Below are 21,957 nucleotides of genomic sequence, written 5' to 3' on the forward strand. Positions count from 1 at the left end.
AGGTGAAGTTTTGGATGGAGACATTCAGTTGTTTGCAGATGATGCAAAGTTGGGACGAATCATGAAGAGTAGTGAAGATGTTGTGGCCTTGCAGGAAGACTTGAATAAATTGAGTGATTAGAGGATGCGAGTTCAATGTTGCAAAATGTAAGGTTTTAAAATTTGGAAAACAAAGATGGGATGCAGAATTTATGCTTGGTGAAGATATATTGTTGGAGGTGGAAGAAATAAGAGATCTGGGGTGATAGTGGATAAGGATCTGAAATTTAGGAGACACATAGCCAAAATTGTGAAGACAACACAAAGGCTTCTGGGAATGATGCGGAGGGCACTCCATGGGGAGTGCCCTCCGCATCATAAGAAGTAGGGAGATTCTTGTTCCTTTGTATAAGGCTTTGATTAGGCCACACATGGATTAATTGTGCTCAGATTTGGTCACCTGGTTTTCAGAAAGATGAAGAGATGTTGGAAAGGGTCCAAAGGCAACTGACTAAGGTAGTTTCTGACCTCTGGAATGTCAAGTATGAAGAAAGATTGGGAAGATACAATTTGCAGAGTCTGGTGGACAGGAGGAAGAGGGGAGATAAGATAGAGACCTGCAAGTTGGTAAGGGTTTGTTATAGGATCAATGCTGGAAAAGTTCTCCAGAAAATAGTGGGAGATCGGGGGAGAATCAGAGGTCATCCATGGAAACTGTATAAAGAAGGTGCGAGTAGGGGAGTGAGAGGCAGGTTTTTCTCGTGCAGAGTTGTAAATGATTGGAATACCTTGCCTGAGAGTGTGGTTTTCTGCAAAGAGTTTGAATGTGTTCAAGGCACATATGATGAGCTGTGTGTGGATAAAAGGACCTCCCAGATGAGTCTTTGACTCCATGAGGTCTTTAGGTAATAATAATAATAAGACAGTCTGGAGGCTGTTGAAAAAGCTCAGAAATGGAGGTGGAGTAATTAATGCTCTAAATACATGAAATCAGCAGTACTATAGTAAAAAAAATAAAATATTCTAAGAACACAAACACACACAAAAATTACCAGTTTCACAATAAAGTTAAATAAACCAACTTGAATAAATTTTAAACGTTTGCTATATAGCCTTAAATCAGACGCCATATCATGCAACACCGAGTTTTTTGCTAGTGTCACCATCTAGACATCTACTCATTAGAATAGGATGATTGAGCATGTGTAAACTCTTAACCATCTTAGGTCATAATTTGGTTTGACAAATAAGTGCATTTATTTGTGAAACTCTGTATTGGTAGCAATTAAATCTGTGACTATGTTAACTTTATCTTCTTTCTCCTTGATTATCAATGAGGTGCTAATCCAGCAGTTATATGTCAAAGTAAAAAAAATGAATGAATGTTTTCACAACCTCATTTGAGTGGGGGAGGAGAAAGTATACACACTAGAATTTAGTGTGTGTGTGTGTGTGTGTGTGTGTGTGTGTGTGTATATACAGGGTGTTCGGGATAAATTTGACAGTTTCGTAAGGAAAAAGAAAATCTTCTTTGTATCTATTAAATTTAATGAATTGACAAAAAAACATTACAGGCAGAGTTAATTACAATACTATCAACAAGATTTACTCAAAATAACCACCATTAGCATCGATCACAGCTTCAATTCTGCTTCGGAACCTCGAACAAGCTGATGCTACAGTCTCCCTGGGAAGGGCCGCAAAAACTGTTTTAATTTTATCCATTAACTGGGCTTTTGTATTACTGGAAGTGCGATTGGTGTCTTTTTCAACTGCGCCCCATACAAAATAATCCATGGGGTTAAGGTCTGGGGAGTTTGGAGGCCAAACATTTGGACTGGTGAAGTCGTAGAAATTTTCAGACAACCATTTTTGACTTTTCCCAGAGGTGTGGCAAGGGGCCGAATCCTGCTGCCATACATACGGCCTACCATTGGCTACCCTTGTTATCCAGGGCTTGACTACAGTTAGCAACTCCACGAACAAAGCCCGAATTCCAATGCCAGGGTTCTTCAACACCTGTTCCTGCAGATTTGCGAGGAATTCTGCTGTACGAACGCAATCAGATCGTCTGCTAGGGATCTTTCTTCTTGCTACATCCTCGTAGTCACCATTGCAAGTCTCTAGTTCATGCCTGATTGTTTTTACTGTATTCAGGGAGCATTGGGCAGCAGTCGTAATATCCTTATTTTGATGGCGGGCACGAATCATCATGATACAAGTTATTCTCTTCCATGATTCAGGTGGGTTCCAGCTATCCATCCTTTCTGACATCTTGTATATGAATGAAGAAGGGTCCAAACTTTTAAATGAAGAGAAGTGTGTGTTAATACATGTAACTTACGGAAAAATATAATTAATTATAAATATGTCAAATTTATCCCGAACACCCTGTATATATATATATAAATGTGTAAAAATAATCATAACTTAAAATTATGATTATTTTTACGAATTGTTTATGTCAGTATATTTTTAGTTTTAGTTTCATAACATGTATATTGGCACTTGCGATGTGCCCGTTATTAATATTATTATTATTGTCAAAAGGAAATGTAAAGCATTTGAGAAATTGATGTACTTACTAGATTTTGCTAGCTATGTTACTTTCAATCCTTTTATTGTAGTTTAAAATTATCAAGTGTTGTGTTTTATAAAGACATTCTCGTTATGCTAACGGAGACAAGTCAGCCATCATATCTAATTTCTTGCTTGCCACTTTCATTGAGTGTGCATGCTCACTGAGGAGACTGATGTGTGATTGACAGCTGACGGAGATAGAGTTTAGTATCGAAGTAATGGGAAAAATAAGAGAGAGCTAATGGAAGTTTAAGAAAGCAGACTGGAGAAATTTTGTTCTTATGAAGTTTGTAAATTTTATGTGATAGTCAGAAGAATATTCCAAATAGAATATTCTTCTGAGGTATGAACTGTGAGTCTTTAAACTGGAGGAGTTGAAATAGTGAGATAATGTATGAACATTCTGTGTGTTGTCTAAAAACTGAGAATCTGGTGCTATGTGTACTATTGTTCATTTTTCTGACTTGCACACAGACACTTTGTTGCACAAAAAACAGAACACAAAAATCTATGTCCCCCCCACTAACTTCTTGATGGATATATTTGGGGAAAAAAATGACATGGTGAAACCAGAAAGAGGGTGATGAATGAATGGATGCAAACACAGTATATTCCAGATGGTTCAAATAATAATAGTTAGCCAAGGGTGGAGACAGAGTGCTACCCATGGCTGTGCCTTCAATCTATTTATAGATATTGTTTTACCAATGGAAATATACCGATTGTACAACAAATTCAAAAATATTTACAACATCAGGAGAGAAATTATCACACAGAAAACTAATACTGTCAGAGAAGAATGGAATGTTGGTAAACAGAGAAACAATGCCAAGCTGATTAGAATGTCTGACTTTTGTATTACAATATCTTTTGACTTTTTTTCAAAAAAAAAAAAGTGTGGAATTCTTGATGAATGATGATCTAGATTGTCCAGAAAGCTTAATAGATGTGAAAGATACAGAAGTTCCATATGTAAGAGTCGATACAATTCACAATGGGTCTTATAGGAAAACTTTGTTTGTGACTTTCTGGAAGACCATATAAATGAGGAGCCCTTCCATTATGAGTGCAACTTCAAAGAGTTTTCATTGCAGCTAGCCACTTCATCAAGGAGCTTATTTGATTGTCTAATTTGTGTTTTGGTAGGGTTATAACTAATTTCTTGATAGATGGAGGTATCTGTAAAAGGCAGTCTGTCTTCCTCTCATAGTCAGCCTGATTGGTTATTACAACTATGGCTTTTTCTTTATCTGATTCTGAAAAAGATATATGATTCTTTTGTTTTAATGGATGTAGCACACAGAATTCAGTAGTAGATAAGTAAAGGGATCTGGTAAACATCAAGCTGATGTTTACCAGATCCCTTGTAAATGTAAACTATCATACTTTGAGAAGACAGACCTTTCCAGGAAGAAAGAATTAATACACATCAGTACTAGATTGAATATCTATAACTTCAAAAGTCTGGTTTTCACAGCATAGGATGCTGTGTTCATTATCAGTACTGTGGGATGCTTGTCTCCTCCATAGAAGCAGTTTTAAATGTGAATGCCTTTTCAAAGAAAGTTGGGAAGTTTTTACACAGGCTAATTCTGAGTTGGAATGCTCTTCCTCCCCTCATAAGTCTGGGAGATTTTCATCTTAGGTAAATATAAAAAAAACATTTTTTTAAAAATATTATTTCTCAAGCATGAAGCAATAATTTTAATCATTAGTAAACCAATTGTTGTATTCAACTTGTATTCCTGTTCTTTGAATTGCTTGTCCAAACTGGCAATGTACTGTTAATTTCACAAAATATTTTTTGTACTGATGATTTACATTAAAGTTTATTACAGTGGTCATTGTGTTTTTTCATTGTTCAAATTGCAAACCCAACAGGACTTTTCCCAGGATCCATTAATTTGTCATAGTGAGCACATGCACTATGGCTAGCAAACACCATTATAATAATGTTGTTCACTACAACATGCTACCACAACGATTCCAATTGATTCCAAAGGCACAATGCTGTTCTGAAGATAATTCACTATAGCAAGGTGTCCACTATACTATTCCTGTTGTCCTTATGAATTTACTATGTGAGAGTCAAGAGTATAATGTCATTGCTATAGTAAGAACTGATTAAATAATAATGAGCCTCTCCCATTTGTGATTGCCATGCCAAGATATGTATCTAGAACAAGAAAAATCAGCACAAGAGATAAGGCAAATCTTAATCAACAAAAAACCAAAATAATGAAAGGCTAAAATTTAATCAACAAAAAACCCAAATAATGATTAATACCAGGAAGAATCAATTAACTGATACAAGGGTGAAAATGGGAACCTTGAAATAGAAAAAGGTGAACAATTTAAATATTTAGGAGTAATGATCACTAGCCAACCAAATGAGACAGTGGAAGTGCAGAATTGAATAAAGAGAGGTAATCAAGCTTTCTAATCTCTCTCTCTCTCTCATGTGTGTACTCAGTTCAAAAGATATTCACTGGAGGACCAAAGTTAAAATATATAATTCGATAATTCATCCAGATGTTACCTATGAATGTAAAATTTGGATATTTACAGCAAGTGTGGAAAATTTTAAAATATTTGACCCAGCGAATGATAATTGTCTCTGGAGGATAAACTTTATGAAGAACCCACAATATATATAGTATAATCAAATTCATAAAGTTGCAGTGGTCAAAATATGTTTTTCATATGGAAAACGAGTATTCTTAAGAAGACAATAAATAGTAAAATTCTTGGTAAAAGACTAAAAGGAAAACCTGAAACCAGATGGAAAGATGCCATTAGTCAAGATAGCAGCAGCAGAAGTAAAGTTTTGGACAGACAGGGTTGTAGGAAACAAATCCAGGAGGCCACGGCTTGATTTGAGCTGTAGAGCCATAAGATTTGTTATTTTAGTCATGTTTAATCACAGGATAATTAACATGAAGTTTAAACATTAACATAACTTTCATAATTAACATGATGTTTAAACATTAAATCAAATGATGTTTAAACCTGATGGTCAGGTTTAAACATCATATGTTACACATTTGTTAAACATATGTTCATCTTGCCCAACAAATCATCAGACAGTTCGGTTTTATTGTTTATTTGATATTTATTACAAGACTATACTATATACCTCTGACTTGGGATTATACAACTGACAAGCATTTGTTTACAAACTCTGTGAGAACTCCACAGTGCCCAAAGAGTTTGTAAAAAAAAAAAAAAAAAATGCTTATCAATATCTCTTTCTTTCTTCAGCAGATAGCATTTTATATTTCATGACATGTCAAAGATCACATTATTTCTCAAATATCTTATTTAAAACAAAATAATTCATTATTTATAAATTCAGACATTTCAACTGAAAATAAAACAACTTTAGGATAAAAAAAAATTACCTCTATTTGATTGTAAAATTTCTAATGCTGCAATGGCCACTGAAGCTTGTAGTGGTGGAAGTGAAGCTGAGAAACAATATCCAAGACCAGAAAGACGCTGAGAAAATAAACATTCAAAATTATAGTGTATACATGTGCACATGACAACAGTGAAAAATCAAAATCTGTATAATTTAAAAATTTTAGCAATGAAAACAGATACATAATAACCAGAAAAAGCAGGTTTCAGCACTATACTATGAAGTTCTGACTCCAACAGCTGTTTGTTTCCGCAAATAACACATATTTCAATGTTGCAGTTCTTAAAAATATATATGAACAAAATAAAAACCAAACAATGGCCTTTCCTAGCCCAGGTTTCAACTTGGCAATCAGCTGTCAAAAAAGGAAGATTGATAATTATTATTATTTTATACCAAACAAGCAAACAATAATTACACAATGAAATCTAAAACTTTTCAAAAGAATTGGGAGTTAACAAAATTAAAAACCTTTATCAAAGGCCATCTGGTATTATATCATCATCAATTTCTTAATATGTATCCTCAATGGTTGTACAGGCTACTATGCCAGTACTACATAATTAAGTGTACATTATTACTAATCTCCTATCAACAGTTTTCCTACCAATTAATCTATTACTTGTCAGCACTCCAATATTGTCATTTATAACATTTTGGTCTTTTCAGGCACTTCTGACTCAATCAATCCATTTAGATCTTGGGTCTTTTTCCTGCCATCAAGCACCTGTTTGGTTAATCTTTCCTCTGACATTCTGTATGAGTGACCATACCAGTTTCCTTTAGCTCTGCTTATATATTCTTGAATGTTAACAACGCCAAGTTCCTTCCTAATATCTTCATTTTTAATATGATTCTGCCATTGATGCCACCTGTTCAGGTTCCTAATTTTTCTCAGAACTCTCATATCTTTGGCCCCTAGTCTTCAATCAAATGATTTATTTCTAACCAACTGTATGCTCAAGATCAGAAGGGTAAATCAAGTAAGAGTTAGAAGGATGAGTAGTATCATTAAGCATAAGTTTTAAAAAAAGAAAATGTTGTGAAGGTTATATAAGCAGAAAGGTGACCAAGCATGGTAAGGAAGGCAAAATCAGATTTTGAGAAGAAATCAGCTGAATACAAAGGGAAATTCCAGAATTGTTTCATTACATGGCAAAGCAGAAGGAAGAATGACTATGCAAGGATAACTTAAACGAGTGCTGATGGTAGAGAGGTGACAGAGGCTTATAATTAAGCTACTGAATGACCACTTCCAAGTGAGGATTTTGCTGTGGCAGAAGTACAAGGAACTGATGTGAGAACACAGGCTGATGAATTGGAGGTACTTCAGATATTGCAAAACCTCAATGCAAATATAGCTATGGGATTTGATGGGATATCGGAGAGTGTTTTACGAGAATGTGCTGGTGATACCTTTTACTAGGCTGTTTAAGTCTCTTCTGGCAAAGTCCCAAGAGAGCAGAAGGAGGGCAAAATAATACATTTGCATAAAGAAGGCTCTAAGACTACAGTAGCAATTGGTAACTCAAGAGTGGTGATAACAGTAATGGAAATGTTGGTTAAAGAAAGCATTCAGGAATGGGTGGATAAGAATATGATGCTATATGAGGAAGAACATGGCTTTGTGAAGGGGGTGTAGTCATGCCTTAGTAATTTACTAACACCTGAGTTAGATAAAGGGAATGGCTACTATGATACTGCTGGATTCTGCAAAAAGCAAATGACAGGATACCATGCAAAACTGTTACACAAACAGGAACAAATGGGGATGGATGTGAAACTGGTTATATGGACACAAGAGCAGCTGATGGACAGACACCAAAAAGCAGTATAAGAAGGAATCCGGAAGAAAGCAACTAGTGGTGTGCCACAAGGTTCTGTGCTTGGAAAACTACTGTTTAATTTGTACATAAAAGATACAGGAAATAATCTAAAGGGAGATATTCAGTTGTTTGCTGATCATGAAAGTTTGACAGGATAACAGTTAATCAAGATGATGTAGAGAGCTTGCAAGATGATTTAAATAGGCTGACAGCAAGGTTAAAAGATAATGGATGTCAATTTAATATTGAAAAGTGTAAAGTTATATATTTTGGGATAAAAAGATTACAAGCTATGTACCACATTGAAGGAACTGTGCTCCAAGGAAATTGATTTCTATCTACTACTATCCCCAAAGCCAGGGATTTGGGGATAGTAGTAGATAGAAAGTTAAAGTTAGAGGACATATTGCCAATTTAGTCAGGGTAGTTCACATGACTGCTTGGTTATTGAGAAACATGCTAACCAGCAGAGATAAAGGAGTTATAATTTCTCTTTATAAAGCCTTGATACCACATCTGGATTAGTGCGTTCAGGTCTGGTCACCTAAGTTTCTTGGGGATGAGTAAGTGGGGGAGAGGATCCAGAGGTGGGTGAAAGTGGTGAATAATCAGTGGAATGCTCTCTACGAACAGATTAAAGATTTGCAAGTTAAAAAAATTGGTTGATAAGCAAAAAAGAGGAATATGATAGAAACATTAAAGTTACTTAAAGGATTTTATACAATTAATCCAGAGGAAAGATTTCAGCTTGACTAGAGGAAGCAAGATTGAGCAAGAAATTGGGTAAGAGTGTGAGTGTGGACTAGACTTTTTGCTTAGAGAGTGGTGAATGAAATTGGTTGACATAGTCAGTTGTGAGTGCTTTGTCTGTGTGCAGTGATTTTCAACCTTTTTCATAATACGGCACACTTAGACTAATTATCAAAATTCTGCGGCACACTAAAAATATATTCTTTTAATTTTTTTGATGATCTGGCAAAAAAATAAACATAATTTTGATTGATTTACACACACAAGAAGATGGAAGACCAGACACTAATAAATAAATGTGCAAATTACGACATTATTTCTTTCAATTAATTTGTTTTCATAAATCTCACAGCACACCTGAAGATCTCTAGCGGCACACCAGTTGAAAATCACTGTGTTAATGGATTCAAGGAGAGGCATAACAGATACTGTGTAGCTAGTTTGGGTCTCCCACAATGAGTCTGAACTTCAAAGAGGTGCCGGTGAAATAATAATAATTATTTGTAAAATAATAATAAATATTGTATTTCCAATATAAGAAGAATTTTTCTTTATTTCTATCTTTAGGAAAAGCATAGAATGAATGTACAAAAATATGGCAAACTTTTTTTTTAACGAATTAAGAAATTTTACACAGTGATCAGAATGAGACACAATATTATAATTTTTAATATAATTCTGCCCAAAATGGCTTATCACATCACCCCTCTAATCTTTATAGAACTTTAATATATGGTCTCCAGTCCCTGTTGGGTTATTTTGTTTATATCTGGCTCAGATCCATATCAAAATTGGTTTGAATGCAGTCTGTCAAGTAAGCTGCTAGCTTGGTCTTTATGTTGATTTCACACTAATTTCATTCAAACAGCTTCCAACTTACTTATTCTATACAGCTAAAACATATAACCTAGTCTACAAGTTCACTACTCAGGTTATGATTGATGAATGCTGTTGAAGTTTTTTACCACTTGGTTAGATTATAATAAATTTAGTTTAATCCTTTATCCATGTATAAGCAAACAAAGTTTGAGCCTGAAGTATCTTCAGGACTGAGGCAACTCGTGGTAAAGGTGGACCAAGCTCTCATCACTCGTTGTCTTAGTATGTTCCATAATACAAAGCACATCACTTTGCAGACATGTATAATGCTGTGCATTAAGGGAAGGGCCACTACCCAGACCAGTTTTGATCTTTATTGAGGTCTCGTCAGTGGGAGCCAGACCCAGAAGTGGTGATACCAAGATGGTACAACAAGACAGAATTTCATGCCGGTTGGGACGTCAACGGGTTAAACAAGGTTGTTTCCACCATTGTTTCCATTAGGGAACCAAGGAGAACAGCAGAAAGTCAGCTACTGAAACAAATCCTGAAACACGTCCCAACTCAACATCAACAGAAATCAAGATCAGTACTATCAACATAAGTGGCCTGAATGGAAAGAAATGGAGCTAGCTGAGGAACTGGATAAGTACCAGATCGACACAATAGGGATGACTGAAACAAAAAAGACAAACACTGGTGAGATCTTTCTGAGCAATAAATACAAAATATTATATTCAGGCAATGACAATCAAGGAAAAGAAGGAGTAGCCATAGTATTCAACACAAAATACGAGGCTAATCTTCTTGAATGGCAGTCAGTCTCAAGTAGAGTAATGTGGGCAAATATGAGAATGGGGAACTGGACAATGAGACTTATTTGTGCCTATGGTCCCACAGAAGGTTCTACTAAGGTAGAAGTCGGCGAATTTTTTGAGGCTTTAGAGAAAGCAACTGACACAATGAAAAAGGAAAAGTTGGTTCTTGTTGGGGATCTAAATAGCAGAGTAGAAAATGATTGTAAGACATACAAAAATATATTGGGAAAATTTGGAAAAAAGAGCAAAGCTAATAATAATGGCAAATACCTGTTGTAATGGCAAATAACTAATAATAATGGCAAATACCTATCAGAATATGGACTGGTTATTACTAACACAATGTTCCAACATAAAAATGTGCACAAATTCATATGGAGAGAAGAGGCAAGGAAGAAGAAATGTCTCACAGGCTATGTTATTGTCAATATTGATGTTTTCTCTCTGGTGCAGGACACTAGAGTGTACAGAGGATTTGAAATTGGAAGTGATCACTATTTAGTCTTGAGCAGGATAAAATTGAATTTCATATTGAAAAGAAGAGCATGTAAGAAAGTTTTAAAACAAATAAAAAGTTGAGCAATTCTCAGATGTGAACTGTAGACTAAAATACACAAACATTATTGAAGAAAAATGAAAGAGTTTGAGAACCGGAACCAAACCTTGGAGATTCAGTGGCAAATCCTGAAGAAAACATTGATTGATTCAGCCAGAGAGGCATGTGGTGAGATTGTTTGCAAGTATAGAAAAATCAGCACTCCATGGTAGACACAGGAAGTTAAAGAGGCAGTGAAGGAAAAAAAGAAAGCATATTGAAAGTTCCTGGCGAATAAGTCAGTGTGTGTGCTCTTAGAGAATACAGAGACAAATGTAAGAAAACTAAACACTGTGTAAAACTAGCTAAACAAAAGTCATGGGAGGACTTTGGCAAGAACATAGAAAATAAATATCAATCAGGTCGTAAGATATTCTGGTTATTGTTGAAGAAGCTTAGAAATGGAGGAAAGAGTGCTTTAAAAGGAGTTAGAGATGATAAAGGTGACAGGTCTGTCTATGAAGTTCTCTGTAGAGATCCGACCATAAAAAACCATAATGACACCAATGAGCTATTACGTGGAATGACTAACTGGCCTATAGAAGTAATAAGAAAGTTAAAATCAATGCACTCACTAACTCCTAGACTGTATGGCATTCCTAAAATTCATAAAGAAGGTATACCATTACGTCCAATAGTTGACGGAATCTATTCTCCCACTTACCAACTGTCCAAGTACCTTTGCTAAGATTTTACAACAACACATTCACGTCTCGGATACTTATATTAAAAACTCACAACATTTTATAGATAAAATAAAAAACATCCCTATCTATGAAGAGGATATACTAGCAAGCCTAGACATTACATCTCTGTTTACAAACATTCCAGTGGTTGAAGTCATCAACATCTTAGACAACTTGTTCCCAAGAAACATCACTACTTTGTTCAATCACTGTTTAACTTCTAACTATTTTATTTAGCAAAAAACTGTCTACAAACAACTCACCGGATTAGCTATGGGTAGCCCCCTTCCCCCTCCTTGTGCTGACTTATTCATGGAAGATCTAGAAGAAGAAATCTTATCCCAGATCATTCCTAAACCGAAACCATACCACCATACCATCAAATTCACATCAGAAATTGAAAAAGATGGAAAACTGCCATTCCTTGACATCCTAATAAAGAAACAAACCAATAATAGTATCAACCTATCTGTTTATAGAAAACCTACAAATACTGGACGTTACCTCCATTTCAACTCATCTCATCATATAGCTCAGAAACTTAGCATTATCCATATGCTCAAGAAAAGAGCTATAAAGTACACAACAGATAAGAATGATCTACAAATGGAATTAACTACAATATCCAGAGAACTATCTTTAAATGGTTATCCAAAAAGACTCTACAACAAGATTCTCTGGACTGATATACCACATAGACAACATGGTGACGTCCAATACATCAGTACTATTACTATTCCATTTGTCAGCAGCATTTCCAAAAAATTAGCTAACCTTCTAAAACCACATAATATCAGAGTAGCATTCAAGCCAATCAACACTATTCGGAAATTTTTAAGATCACCGAAAGATCCTCATCCATTCTACAAGTACTCTGGAGTATATAATATACCTTGCTCATGTGGTATTAGTTATGTAGGTCAGACCTCTAGAAGCTTTGAAACGAGAAAGAAAGAACACATAGGATATTTCAGAAACAACAGACAAGACATTTCAGGCCTTTCTTGCCACTTTGCCTCTACTAACCATCACATTGAGTGGGATAAGAGCCTTATGCCCTATATAGAAGATAACTACCATTCAAGAACCTTCAAGGAAGCAGCTACAGTCTCCCGTAAAACTGAAAACCTAAACAAGAATCAAGGTCTAACCTTAACAGAAATTTGGAAAGCTTTAATCAGATCATTAAACATCAAAGAAATGAACTTTCATGGCAATTACATCATGAGCCATAACGAATAAATCACGTTCCCGAGACACGCGCATTGCCTCGTTCAATACTAATTTTTTGTATGAATTAGAACCATCAGTTATAACCTAGTCTGTTACCTTCATATAGCTTACTAGTTTGTATTCCCTGAAGATGCTGATAGAAAAATATTGGCGAAACATGTAGGATAAAGCTACTTGACAAACATTATATAAAAAAAGTGTAATAGTCTTATAAATAATAGTCAAGAAAAAATTCAACACAAGGATGTATATTATCCCCTCTGTTATTCATTGGAAAATTGGAAAAATTAATGCGAATGATGTTATATTTCTAAATAAATCCGTTACAAGTCTGTGAGATTCCCTGACTAAATTGAATAACTGCTGTAATAGATATGGTATGAAGATCAGCAATAACAAGTCAAAGACAATGAAAATAGGCAGAAACATTGAAAATATCAACTGCATTGTGAATTGGAGAACTTATAGAAAACAAGTAAAACATTTTAGCTATTTAGGCACAATTTTCAGTGAAGATGGTAAATTAAATATGGAATAGACGACAGAATCAACAAAGATGGTATGGTAGGAAGTCAACTGAATAAACTGATATGGAATAAGAGAGAAATTAGCCAAAACACTAAATTAGCTGTATACAACGCAGTGTTCAAGCTAATTTTAACTTCTGAATCTGAGAGCTGGGTTAGAAATAAAACACTTGAGCAAAGACTAGACCACAGATATGACAGTCCTGTAAAAGATAGGGGGAGGGGGGGAGATGAACAGATGGTATCAATGGCAATATCATATTACAAATGAGGTCATTAGGAAAGAACTTGACATTGTTAGCTTCGAGGAATATGTTATCAGAGCTAATCTCAGGTGGTATGGTCACAAAACAAGTCTTCTCTGCCAGGATGGTAGACTGATACGATAAAAAGTGCCTTAGAAGATAGAAATATAACATCTAATAATGTTGGAGTCTTGACAGGTAACACTGGAGAAAAATTGTAGACAGGAAGTTAGTGGTGATGTAAGTTTTTAATGTAGTACTATCATATCCTGTACACCCTTTGAGGGTACATGTCAGGAAATTGATGATGATGAACATGGTTTTTAGAAGTTGAAAGTTTTTTTTTTCACTTGGTTAGACTATAATAAATTTAGTTTAATCCTTTATCCAAGTGTGAGCAAACAAAGTTTGCGCCTGAAAGTATCTTCAGGATTGGGGTAAGGTAGTACAACACTGGACAACTCGTTGCATAGGTGGAGCAAGTTTACATCACTCCTATCTCAGTATCTCCCATAATGCAAAACACATCTCCTTGCAGATATGTATAATGTTATGCATTAAGGAAAGGGCCACTACCCAGACTAGTTTCAACCTTTACTGAGGTCTCTTCAGTGGAATCCAGGCCCAGATGTGGAGATACCAGGCAGAAGCAATAGCAAGATCATCTCTACCTATAGGAGTTGCCAAAAGGTGTGCCATCTCTTTTATTAAATTACTCTGGATTTAGAGAAAGATGTTGAAAGTTTATTTTTCACTTGGTTAGACTATAATAAATTTAGTTTAATCCTTTATCCAAGCGTAAGCAAACAAAGTTATGGGAGATACTGAGATCTAGGAGTGATGTAAGCTTGCTCCACATTTGCAACGAGTTGCCCGTTGTTGTACTACCTTGCCCCAGTCCTGAAGATACTTTCAGGCACAAACTTTGTTTGCTCACACTTGGATAAAGGATTAAACTAAATTTATTATGGTTTTTAGAAGTTAAAGAGGCTATGTAAGTAATATGTTTGTGCCAGGATAAACTGGATTTGACAGTCAACCCAAGAAGAGACAGATGATCTTTTCTTGACATTTAATTACTTGTCCTCACTGCGTTTGAGGATTTTTTATTGGGTTCAGGGTAAAAGTCATTGGTTATAGAACATCTTGAAGCATCTAACGTTAGAGTACTACAGTTTATCGAATGAGGAAGAGGAATGAAGAGTACTGTCATTGGTGAAGCTGTGAATAGGATTTGATGTCAGAGAAAGGAAGTTATTGATGTAAAGGAGGAAGAGCATGGGTGAAAGCACAGAATCCTGAGGCACTCCAGTACTGATGGGAAAATCTGATGAGAGGAAGCCATTCCGCATGACACATAAATAAGCAGTGAGGAAGTGGTAATCCAATGACAGAGTACAGAAGGGAGGCCAGAAGATAGTAGCTTGTTCAGGAAGACTCAGTGCCAGACATTAAGAGTAATAATATGAGTTTCTTCAAATCTTTCCATGGCCTGTGTTCAAAGGTAGGTGAGATTAGCTATGAGGTCAGCTTAGAAGGAGAATGGCAGAATACATATCGGTGATTGCTAATTATCTGTTGAGTCTCCTAGTAATGAAGAAGCTGGTTGCTGATAATCTTCTCCATCACTTTTGAAAGTTTCATACCAAATTTGTCACAGAAATTAGTTTAGGAAGGGGAGACCCAATCTATCCACACAATCTATCATACCTCTCCTAGTTACTAATATGCAAATTATAAATAAGCTATACATTGCTCTGCATAACACCCAGATTTAGTGTTTGAACAGAATTTCCTTTAACACAGCAGTAATGAGATTTCACTATAATAAAACCTCTCAATGTAACAAACTTATTTGTTACATTGCTCTAAGTAATTGAATCTAATTATTTAGAGCAATGAAAGGCAAGTGTAAAAGACAATTTTTTAAATGTAGAGGTATATCTTGACAGTAAATACATCTTGAGAATCATTTTTAAAATCATATCAAGCACTAAAATCAGTTGTATCATTGCTCTAAATAATTAGATTCAATTCCTGGGCACTTTAATAATACAATAATAACATATTACGAACATCAGTATATTAAAATATTCTGTTAAAATTAATGCTATTATTTTATTATTATACAGGCACCTCCATGGAGTCTGAAGACTCACTGTGGGAGACCCAATCTATCCACACAATCTATCATACCTCTCCTTGAACCCATTAACAGAAAAGCACTCACAACTGACTCTGGAAACCCATTCCACTCATTCACCACTCTCCAAGCAAAAAATCTTGTCCTCACACCCCTACTGACCACACCTTTATTCAACTTCCAGGGATGATCTCTGGAAGTTGAATAAAGATGTTCAACATGTTCTAGTCCCTCTATCCAAATACTGAAACATTTCCCCTGCATCTATCCTATAAAATCCTTTGAGTAATTACATGTTTCTATCATATCCCCTCTTTTTTTCCTATCAACCAACTTCTGCAATCCACACAACTTCAATCTATACTCATAGAGCACATTCCACAGGCCACTCACCATCTTGGTCACTCGCCTCTGAATCCTCTCCACTGCTTCCACATGCCCAAGAAACCCAGGGGACCAGTTTGAGCACAGTAATCAGATGTGGGCATATCAATGCCTTATAAAAAGGAATTACAACTTCCTTGTCTCTACTTGTTAATGTGTTTTTCACTAGCCAAGCAATCTTATGTGCTACCTTAGCAATATGTCCTCTGAACTTTAACTCTCTGTCTACCACCACACCTAAATCTCTAGCTTCATCTATTTCCTGGAGTACAGTGCCATCAATGTGATAAACAGCTTGTAATCTATTTATCTCAAAGTGCATAACTTGACATTTCTCGACATTAAATTGACACCCATTACCTTTTCCCCATACTTACAGCCTATTTAAATCGTCCTGCAAACTCTCTACATCACCTTGATTAACTATTATTTTAACTATTATTATACCTAATTTTGCATCATCAGCAAACAACTGAATACAGGTATCCCTTGATTAATGCGATTAATTAATCCTTTGATGTTGCCGCATATATCAAAATCGCGTTAATCAAATATAATAATCAATGGTAAAAATTACAATTCGTTCATGATCCATTACTGTATTAATAATTCGTTTTATATGGTACTCTTTTAGGAAAGATAAAAAAATTAATGCAAAGTAAATGTTTAATAAATGCTTGAACCTACATTAATTACTGCAATTTTTTTTATCAAAAAAAGTTATAGAGTCATTTGAACAGGTTGTTTTTTTCTTATCAGTATAAATTCTACGGTAACAAGCAAAATGTCTCTCTAGACCTTGGCAAACAAGCTTTCTTCAATTAACATCTGGATCCATATCCATGACTTGCTGCTTAAGCGATTCTAAACTGCAAAATATTCCATCCAGTTCATTGATTGTTATATCCTTTGAAACCTCATCTTCACATTCCATTTGTTCATTGTCTTCATAGGTGTGTTTGTTCAATTTCAAGAAAATAGTTATCACTGAAATCTTTTGAATTTGAATCCAATAATTCTTTAACATCTTCTGCATCAACACCACCATCAAAAACAAGGTCTTCACCAATTGCAACGATTTCTTCAAACACGGTGTTCGCAGGATTTTGGAAACCACCTAAGTCATTAACACATTCTGCAAAAGGTTTTTTCAAACAACTCTCATGCAGGTAGAAGACACTTGCTCCCATGAATCATGAATGTTTACAATTGAATGCTTAATGTTAAAATTTTTCTAAAATTCTTGGAGCGTAATCGCATTTTTTCCTGTTGTTGTTTCTACTGCTTTTGAGAATGTCTTTTTAAGAAAATAGGCTTTGAAAGTTGCAATGACATCCATGGTTTGTAGCGATGATGTCGTATTTGATGGAATTTTGGTAAATTTAAAGGCACATTAATTAAAACTCTTGCCGCTTATAGCAAGGGATTGTCGCAATTAATTTCGCCACGTTAATCAAATCCCGCATTAAACAAGGGATACCTGTTTTTCCTTTCTGGTTATTTCCTATATCATTTATGTATAAATTAAACAGAATGGTCCCAGCACTGAACCTTGTGGCACACCACTAGTCACCTGCTTTTGCCTTGATTTTATCCCTCCACATACCACTTTTTGATATCTGTCCAGCAGCCACCCTCTTATCCACTTAACCAGTGTCATATCCATCCCCATTTGTTCTAATTTGCATAAAATCTAGCAAAATCATCATGTAGCCATTTCCTTTATCCAACTTAGCTGTTATTCTACTGTAAAATATAGTTAAACATAGAAATGTATTTTGAATTTATTATTATTTTATTATTATTATTACTGTGAAGCCTCAATACTTTCTCTCTTTTTTTAAGCGTGGGTCCCACAACCCATTAAAGGTTTTTTGAACCTATACCACATCTGTACCATGGGTGTGTTTTGCTTTTTTCTACTTTTTTAAAATTATTTTATATATTTTTTTTGCGATTTTAATAGACCAGAAACTCTGCTCTAGAGACCAAACATGCAACTTTTCAAGCCACTTCAAGCCTCCAATAAATGGAGCATTGGTCTCACAACAGGTGGGTGAGGAAATTCATCTCACACCTCATTATTATAGATGTAAAAATTTTGAGATAAGAAATTATTTTACATTTTATTTATTTTTTTATGTGAAACTCAACAACAAAAGACTGTAAGCTTATACTGCTATTGGTATCATGAGTGGGCTAAGATTAACATTCCGGAAACTGTCTTCTAGACACAAAACACACTTTTTTGAAATCACTTCAGCCTTCCAATACATTCAGAAGCAAATCTATGTGTTCCTTTTGAAGATATTCATTTTGTTGTAGAATCTGATATGATATATCACTTGCAACTAGAATTCACAGCAAGAACCTACAGTTGTAGAGGAGATATACTGTAAAATGAGATGTGCGTGCAAGGAAGGTCGTATTAGTAGTAACAAGATTATCTTAAGCACACTTCTTTAATAGGAGAATGCCATTTTGGTTTGATTTTCCAAACCTTCCTTTCCAATTTCTGAAACATTACACAACTCTGAAAACGAAATCAACAAAAAGAATCACATTGATTTGTCTTAGGATGTTACACAAGATGTATCCATTCTGGAATAGAGAGACCATTGTTTTGGGTGACCATCAGCTCCAAGGTTTCTTGGTTAGTTTCAGGTAGCTTATGAGATGTTCACTGATTTGGGCTGGTGTTGTGTGTGTTTGTGAATGAGAAGTTCATTTTTAATAGCAAAATCGACTTCATGAATCTGTTTTTCTTCTCATTCTTTTCCAAAAGAAGGCATATAATTTTATATGCTATCAGCTGACCACCTCCAACACAGTTTCTGAGAGGACAGCTATACTGAAATGAAATCTCTTCACTTCAGGCAACAAAAGCAGTAAAACATTTTTCATATTGGTCAACAATATGATTATCCATAATATCCCAAATTTCCAACCTACAAAGTAAATACAGTGCTTTTTACTGCAAAATACTGAGTCTACCAGATGCTGTTATTCAGCTTCTCACTCACTCACCCACAAACACACACAGTCATTTACTGTGTACATTTGTGGGGTGAGTGAGAGGCTAAATGGTGGGTTCTATTATACTTCATTCTCATGTAGCTGCAATTTATGCATTTATAATACATATTCCATGCATTTTTATATAAAAATTTACAAGTATGTTTATATATTCAAAACTGGGACAATGGGCTGTACTATGAAGCACTCTGCCCTTTCATCCCTCAAAAGAGATTCATTTTTCTAGGAATGTTTCCATTGGTAGAAACAAGGGCAACCTGTACAACTTAGCAGCTATGTATTTAATATATAAAATAAAAGATATTCTGGATTAAACAAAAATATAATTTCTTGGCATGTCTGATTTAAATAATATATTATTTAATTACATTTAATTAATTAATTTAATAATATAATTTCTTGGCATATTTTTGGTTTAAATAATATATTAAATAAAATATTTTCTGCAATTATAATATTACCTGGTGGTCTACAATAAAGGAAGTACCACAAACAAATCCTCCATAAGCCGGGATGGCATTTTCTAAAGAACAAGTTATCAAATCCACTTCAGATATCTATTTAAAAAAAATAAAATAATTCAAAGGATTGAAATTCATAGGGAATTTATTTATTTTCTTGTATATCATACGAAAAAAAAAAAAATTTAAAAAAAATAAATAAAATAAAACCTATGTAGTAATGGATTTTTTTACACAATTCTGGTTCAAATCAAAATTTTACAATAAAACAAAACATAAATAATTTAAATTGCTGGCCTGGTTGGCCGAGCGATTAGCGTATCTGCTCCCCAGCCAAAAGGCTGTGGGTATGAATCCTGCCGTGGACATGGATGTTTGTGATTGTCTGTGAAAATACCAGTGGTGGTGGTGGTGGATAGTAGATGGCATTGGTGTAGATGATTCGCTGAGTGGTGGAGATAGAGAGTCGTAGAATAGGTGCCCTCCCTCGATGAGTCTTTGGACTCCTTGGAGGTGTTACGTAATAATAATAATAATAATAAAAGCATGTATGTTAATAGTTGGATTGCTGTAAATGTTACTGTGTACCAAGATTTTCTGTTATGGAGTCACAAACACTGTTCATCATGCATTTCTATACAGTACCAGTTAATGACAAAGCAAAATATATTAATGCCTTGCAAAAACCGGTTGAGAGATTGCAGCAGTACATTGTTAGTTTTCCATCTTTGCAACTAACTTCATGAAAAAGACAAAGAAAAAATGTATAAAAATTTTTAAAAAATCAAACTTAAGCAGTTTCATTCTACTTCCATTCTTTATTCAAGGGTTCAAATTTGGAACCAAAAATGAAAGAATTTGAAAACAAACCTTGAAAACTGACGAAACATGAAGAAACATAATTTTCTTCATATTTTGTCAGCCTTCAAGGTTTGGTTTTTGTTTGCAAATTCTTTCATTTTTGGTTTTCCAAAATTGAGTAAAAAATTTGGTTCCTTGAATAAAGAATGGGGGGTGCTTAAGGGTCAAAGCTGTATAACTGAGAGGAGACCTCCACATAGCCTTTAAAGGAATGCGGAGAACCGACCAGGGCTTCTGACCTAATGTCCAATCCTCACCTTCTCGTGGTGCACCCTGTTGGGTATCTACTTTGATACTGAACGAACGAGGATGGGCTGGCAATTTGGGATTTAGCCGACCAAATTGTATTCTTATTGGTTAAACCAAAATAAAAAATGATGGTACAACATGACAAAATTTCATCCCGGCTGGGGCGTCGCCCGGTTAAACAAGGCCCCCGTTGTTTTCGCCAGGGAACCAGGGCGAACAGCGAAAAGTCAGCTACTGGAACAAATCTGAAAACAAACCCCAACTCAACATCACCAGAGTTAAAGATCGGTACTATCAATGTAAGAAGCCTGAATGGCAAAGAAATGGAGCTAGCTGAGGAATTAGATAAGTACCAGATCGACATAATAGGGGTGACTGAAACAAAAAAGACCAAAACTGGTGAGATCTTTCTGAGCAATAAATACAAAATGTTATATTCAGGCAATAACAATCAAGGAAAAGAAGGAGTAGCCATAGTATTCAACACAAAATACGAGGCTAATCTTCTTGAATGGCAGTCAGTCTCAAGTAGAGTAATATGGGCAAATATGAGAATGGGGAACTGGACAATGAGACTTATTTGTGCCTATGGTCCCACAGAAGGTTCTACTAAGGTAGAAGTGGAGGAATTTTTTGAGGCTTTAGAAAAAGCAACTGACACGATGAAAAAGGAAAAGTTGGTCCTTGTTGGGGATCTAAATAGTAGAGTAGGAAATGATTGTGAGACATACAAAAATATTTTGGGAAAATTTGGAGAAAAGAGCAAAGCTAATAATAATGGCAAATATCTGTTGGATTTCTGCTCAGGACATGGACTGGTTATTACTAACACCATGTTCCAACATAAAAATGTGCACAAATTCACATGGAGAGAAGAGGCTAGGAATAAGAAAAGTCTCATTGACTATGTTATTGTTGATAGTGATGTTTTCTCCCTGGTGCAGGACACCAGAGTGTACAGAGGATTTGAAATTGGAAGTGATCACTATTTAGTCTTGAGCAGGATAAAATTGAATTTCATATTGAAAAGAATAACATGTAAGAAAGTTTTAAAGCGAATAAAAGTTGAGCAGCTCTCAGATGTAAACTGTAGACTAAAATACAGAAATATTATTGAAAAGAAAATGAAAGAGTTTGAGAACAGGAATCAAACCTTGGAGATTCAGTGGCAAACTCTGAAGGAAACATTGATTGATTCTGCCAGAGAGGCATGTGGTGAGGTTGTGTGCAAGGATAAAAAAATCAGAACTCCCTGGTGGACACAGGAAGTTAAAGAGGCAGTGAAGGAAAAGAAGAAAGCATATCAAAAGTTCCTGGCAAATAAGTCAGCTTTTACTCTTACAG

The 21,957-nt window shown here is 35.2% G+C and overlaps 1 protein-coding gene across 1 annotated transcript in view; it reads right to left on the minus strand.

The window, feature by feature from the left end:
- The window catches only part of Spt-I (serine palmitoyltransferase subunit I), a 173,383-nt gene that overhangs the window by 32,354 nt on the left and 119,072 nt on the right, over positions 1–21,957 (minus strand). Inside the window, exons 11-12 of the mRNA XM_090402250.1 lie at positions 19,504–19,599; positions 5,961–6,057 (exon numbers count right to left, since the gene is read on the minus strand). Of these exons, the coding sequence (XP_090258376.1) occupies positions 5,961–6,057; positions 19,504–19,599 (193 nt within the window). The remainder of the gene's footprint in view (positions 1–5,960; positions 6,058–19,503; positions 19,600–21,957) is intronic.

The sequence above is a fragment of the Typopeltis vanoorti genome, chromosome 12 (genome assembly GCF_054136105.1).
Source record: "Typopeltis vanoorti isolate ZY-2024b chromosome 12, IOZ_Tvanoo_1.0, whole genome shotgun sequence".
Taxonomy (NCBI): Eukaryota; Metazoa; Arthropoda; class Arachnida; order Uropygi; family Thelyphonidae; genus Typopeltis; species Typopeltis vanoorti.